Source organism: Apis dorsata, unplaced genomic scaffold (genome assembly GCF_000469605.1).
Source record: "Apis dorsata unplaced genomic scaffold, Apis dorsata 1.3 scaffold_365, whole genome shotgun sequence".
Classification (NCBI taxonomy): domain Eukaryota; kingdom Metazoa; phylum Arthropoda; class Insecta; order Hymenoptera; family Apidae; genus Apis; species Apis dorsata.
In genome coordinates, this window is record NW_006263630.1 from 825,123 (window position 1) to 830,718 (window position 5,596).

Below are 5,596 nucleotides of genomic sequence, written 5' to 3' on the forward strand. Positions count from 1 at the left end.
TGCATATGATATCACTGGAACCGCTTATGATATTGAATTTTTATGTTCATTGTATGTTGTTATAAATAAATAATTTTTTTTCGCAACAATGTAGCGAGTATTTATTCGCGCAATAGATTTGAAACAAAGTTTTTCACGTGGATTTATTTACACATTCATAAATTTTCACATCATTCGCATAGATATTTTATGAAACAGAAATATTTTGCGTATTAAATTTGCACGAAAGTACGATTTTAATATTTTATGTCGTTTTCCTTTCGTTTTGATAACTCTATTTAAACGTTTTGACATGTATAAAACAAAATGTTTTCAACGTATATAATTCTTTTATTCGAAATCCTGTTAAATATCCCCCTCAAAATTATAAGTCCTATATAAAATATTTTTCGTTTTTTTTACAATAAATCCAACAAATAATTACGAGCATACGTTAATACTTATTTCCGACATTAATTTATTTTAAAATAAAACATCAAAAATTAAATATAAATGTATATATTTTTAATTTTCCTTCTTGAATTATGATAAAATAAAAAGTTAAAAATAAATTTGACAGTTGCAACACGTAAATTTTAAATTAAAATTAGTCAAAAATCAATTTCCAATTAAAAACGTAAACGTCCTGAAAATATTTCATTTTGATTATTTCTTTACAAAATCGATAACGTTCGTTTCTCTGCATTTCGACATATTTCGAGGTATTGTTCGATCCGTTCTTGAACCGGTTCAGCCAACGATCAACCTCTGATTTTAAAAATTGTCCGACGAGAAGTCGTTGAAGATCGAAATTTTATTTTATTTTTTTTCTTTTTTATTTTATTTGTTTCTTTCTCTTCAACAGGTCGACAGAGAGAGGATCGTTCCGCGACGAAAGATCGCGAGCACGATCGTGAATAAAAGGAACGAGAGAAATAAAAGGGAGAAAAAGCGGACGAGGGAAAGAAAAAGGTCGTTCGTGATCGGCATTCAATTTTCGAAGCTTGCAGACTCGGAAGAGCAAAAAAGTGGAAAAGTCGGGGAGGAAGGGGGAGAAGAGAGAAGAGTGGAAATCACGTGGAAAATTACGAGAGGAGCCCTTCGATGCAACAATAGGAGAAAACCGACTCTGGTGGTAGACTTACGAGCATTATCGTTGTTTTCCTCCTTATTAAAAGTGGCCTTTACTTCGTCTCTCTGCAGTGGACCCTCGTTATTCTGATAGGGGATGCCGGTCGCCGATACAATGGCGCTCTTGTTCCTCGGCTCTTCATCGTCGGTGTTGTTCCATTCGGAGATTACTGCGCATCAGGGATAGAAGACTAATGAAATTTTCGCCCATCAAAGGAATCGTGAGTTTCGTTTCATCAGAAATAAGGATATTTTGAAAAGAATATCTTTTTAAAATTTTTATCGATTAAAATGTTTATTGATCGCGATTGAAAATAAATTGGAATGTGAAATTTTATAAGCATGATGGTATTTCTTCAAGATTATCGCGATTAAAAAATATTCTTATACGAGATGAAAATGAGATTAATCTAAATTGGTTAATTAATTTTTCACATCATTAATATTTCTTAAAATAAAATATTAATTCATACATTAGCCATATTGGACTCGAATCTTTATTCTTTAATTGAAATTCGAAAAAAATAGATCCTTCTATTCAAAATACAAATCTATCCATCTATTTTCAACTTGAGAACTTCTCAACTTCAAAATTCATCAGTTAAATTAAATTCCAATCCGATTATAAAAGTTGACCAAAAATATAAATTATCGAATCACATCATTATACACGAGTTCTTCTTTTTCTACAAAATAATAATCTTTACTTCAATCTGTTTCTTAATCAAAAAATATGATGGAAGTATTCGAGCCACGTTTGGAAAAAGTAAAATGGCGCGAATCGAGGCGGACAAGGAGGAAGGAGGAATTCGAATCGCTTCGATGGCGAGCAATCGAAGTTATTTGGAGAAAGGGAAGGGGTGGAAGAGAAGATCGAGGGAATGATTAACGACGGTTTCGATGCTCACCAAGGGAATCAAAGTTTTCGAATATGTGCGTCTGTGCCAAGTTTCGTTTCTGCTTCGCGGCCACGTGCTCCGATTCGCGCAACGTGCCACGGATGTTTCCACCCACTTCCTCGACATCCGATGCCTTCGAGTCGAGCAACGCGAGCGAGAAAATCGATTTTGAAATTTCAACACGAAATGTTATAAATATATTTGGAAATATTTTTTAATTAATCTGTTCAAAAGAAAGCATCAAGTGATTTTTACGCGTTGGGTTAAATGCTTTTCTTTGAAAATTTTGTTAATAAATTAGAGATAGTAATTATACATAGAGATTCATGATTTCTATATAAATTTTTTTATAATAACTGAAATAAATCAATTTTTTTGGCATAATTAACGAATTAACATTTAAAAAAATATCATTTCCAACAATTAAATTCAACAATATCTCTTGCTATTTAAGAATAATTTTTGATGAAAACTATTTTGTTCGTTTTAAAATTAAAATCTAATGAAAAAAAAACTAAAAATTTTGCTGTACTTCAAATACATAAAACACAGACTGTTAAAAGAAAAATTTTTAACGAATGAAAAATCTCGCGACACGAGACCACCAGTCACCTTCGAAAACACCTTCGATTTATAACGAATAAGGGTTTCTATCACGATTTCTCCGGACGAGCCACGTTCGAGAACCCATTGTCCCATCCAAGTGAACGTTCTGTTCTGACGTATCGTCGACAGCGGCTGCCCGATTATCCCTCATCTTTTTCCAACGATCCACTATCACCATCCACGTGACGGACGATGTCACCCGAAATTGGAAATCGAACGATCCACACGCGCAGAGCTCATCCGTTCCTTGATCCAAAGTGATCGCGAACACCAGGTTCGAAAAGCGCGCCGGATGCGGTGGAAGAAGCGTGGCAGCTTTGAAATCCTGTGTGTGAACTTATTTCGCTCCTGATATCCCCTGCTATCACGATTCCACCGATCCCTTTCTCGTCTTATCTTCGTCACCGGCGAGATATTTTTTCCTATTTTCGCCCTCCTATCGTTTCATCCCTCGCGCGAACTCAGGGAAAGAGTGACGCGAATGAGACACTTTTTCTTCGAGATAACGTGGGAGAGAAAAGATGGATAAACGATGGTTGTAATTTGTATCGTTGGAAGGAACAGTTATTTCGTTGTATAACGATATCGATGAAATATTCGACTGCTTCTTTTCACAAAAAATGTATACTTTTTTTATTAATTTTACCATTGTTGTTTCTTTGAACGTTATTGTTTCTTTTTTTTTTATTATTAAATTGAACTTCACACGTTCGAAAAAGATCAAGGAAACAATCTTGTGGGGGAACGTTATGGAATATAAAATTTTTATTGGGATAAATTCGGTTATCGTGTTTAGCCTTACCCGATTCAAAGATTACTTCGCTGAGCATGATCCATCGTGCCGCAAAGTACAATTGAAGCTTAAGAAAACGGCCAGCTCGTGAGTGAAGCTTTATGGTAACGTCGCGCGCCTGTTCCAACACAAGGTCCGGTATGTAAGAGAAATGGACAGGCTCCCCGTTGAACTGATTCCCACCGGCGCCAAGATAAACCTTTGCGTAGGAGAAGACCTAAAAAAAAAAATGGAGCGTGCGTTGAAAGGATTATAGAAATTCGATGGAAGGAGTAAAGAAGTTGGGATGGAAAAGTTCTTCTTCCGTTGTCTCTATAATTTTTCTACTGTCTTCTCTGCATATATCGAACGATTATCGTAAATATCGTAATTGGTTAGATTATTTGGATTTTATGATAGGCAATGATAAACATCGAACGATACAATTATTATTATCGGTTGAATGAAAATATAGTCGAACGATTTAGCAGTGAATTCGAAAATTCAACGTACCTGCACATCTTTGGTGAAGTAATTGTTCATGTGCAGGTGTATGGCAGTGAAGTTTCTCGAATAATCGAACTCGAAGGTAATTTCAACGGGGCGACCGAGCATGCTTGGCGTGTCGTTTCTCCAACCGACCCATTCGTATCCTGAAACGGACAAGAAAAAGAAATGGAAAAAAAATTCGTCGTCGTTGAACAACGAAACAACGAAACGAAAATTCGTTTGAAAAGAATCAAAAAAAAAAAATTGGAACAAGAGTGAAAACATTCGATCAGTCTCACAGTTTTAATCCAGCCTCGTTACAATTCCACCGCACAATGTAACAAAAAAAAAAAAAAAAAAAAAAAAAAAAAAAAAAAAAATTTTTTTAAAAAAAAAAAAAAAAAAAAAAAAAAAAATTTTTTTAAAAAAAAAAAAAAAAAAAAAAAAAAAAAAAAAAAAACAAAATGTCTTTTCATCGATCCTTCGACAATCGCGATGAATCGATGAATCAAGAAGCGTCCACCGTTCGACGCAGTGGCGCCCGATAAAAATCGAATCCGCGACTAATTCGAGTTTAACAACGTTCGCGATCGGTTGTAACACAATTGAACGGTCCACTGTTTTTTCAGTCCCGCCAGTCCATACAAATGTACGTTTTTTTTTTCTCCCTTTCCGTTCCTCTCCCCCCTTTTTTTCAATATTATATTATATGCAGGTGTCCAATTTTTCTTTTCCTTTTTTTTTTTTTTTGCAAAAGAATATCACCATATTTCGTTAATAGGAAAGTAAAATATTCTCCTTTCAGCAATCGAAATATATTTTAATATTCTTTATGTAAGTAAAATTTGATAAATGATTCTCATTCTATGCGAAAAAATTTATTGCAAATTTACCCACAAGTTTAATCGAGACACATCGAAAGTATATATATTAATAGGAAAATTCAATTCAATACTCGTACAAAATTTCATACCTAAAATAAAAAACCCTTTTTTTTCTCTCTACATTTAATATATTAAGAATCACAATAAACTTACTAATTCCAGTATCGTAACAAATTTCATCTCTCGACGCAATTCAAAATTATCGCGTGCTCATCCAACGTACAATCAACGTACAAAACTTCTTTCTTCCTTTCTCCGTACCTATCCTCGCCTCCAGGTGCGTACATGCATTTATTTTTCACCAACGACACGCGGAACGAGGTTCGAGAAACGAGGGAACACTTGCATTTTCGGGATCCGAAAAAATTACTACGTGGTCGGGGGGATCCGATTGGAGGGACGCCGATAAACGGGACAATAAAATGTGTGTAACATAAATAATCGTGACGCGGAAATTTGTTTGGCTTCCGTGTGGCGTGAACGCCGCAGGGCCCCGTTCCCCTATCAAACGAACAAATTGTTCCAACGCGAACGCGTTTGTTGCAAATTGCGCGATGTCCTTTCAACGCCGCCCAACCTATTTTCGGCCGAACGACAGCTGGTCTTTGAATGTTGCCTTAATTAATCGCCGGCTGAACGCGAAATAGTAGGCGTTCCGTGCAATCTGCCACTCAATTCGCGCTCCTCGAATTTGAACATCTCGGCTTTAGTTCTTGGGGGAACAATTTTCTTGTTGTTTCTTCCTTTTTGTTCATAGTCTTTTTTTTACACCTCGATTTCTCGAATTATTTTACTCGAGTTAAGCTGAGTTCACGTGGAGAAAATTGTTGTTTCTT

The 5,596-nt window shown here is 35.3% G+C and overlaps 1 protein-coding gene across 4 annotated transcripts in view; it reads right to left on the reverse strand.

The window, feature by feature from the left end:
* LOC102673299 (discoidin domain-containing receptor 2) overlaps positions 1–5,596 on the reverse strand; it is a 234,385-nt gene that overhangs the window by 46,805 nt on the left and 181,984 nt on the right. For all 4 annotated transcript variants that reach the window (XM_031511947.1, XM_031511946.1, XM_006618672.2 and 1 more), the window contains 3 exons: positions 3,901–4,040; positions 3,418–3,625; positions 1,125–1,280 (listed from right to left, as the gene is read on the reverse strand). In XM_031511947.1, coding sequence (XP_031367807.1) covers positions 1,125–1,280; positions 3,418–3,625; positions 3,901–4,040 — 504 coding nt within the window. The remainder of the gene's footprint in view (positions 1–1,124; positions 1,281–3,417; positions 3,626–3,900; positions 4,041–5,596) is intronic.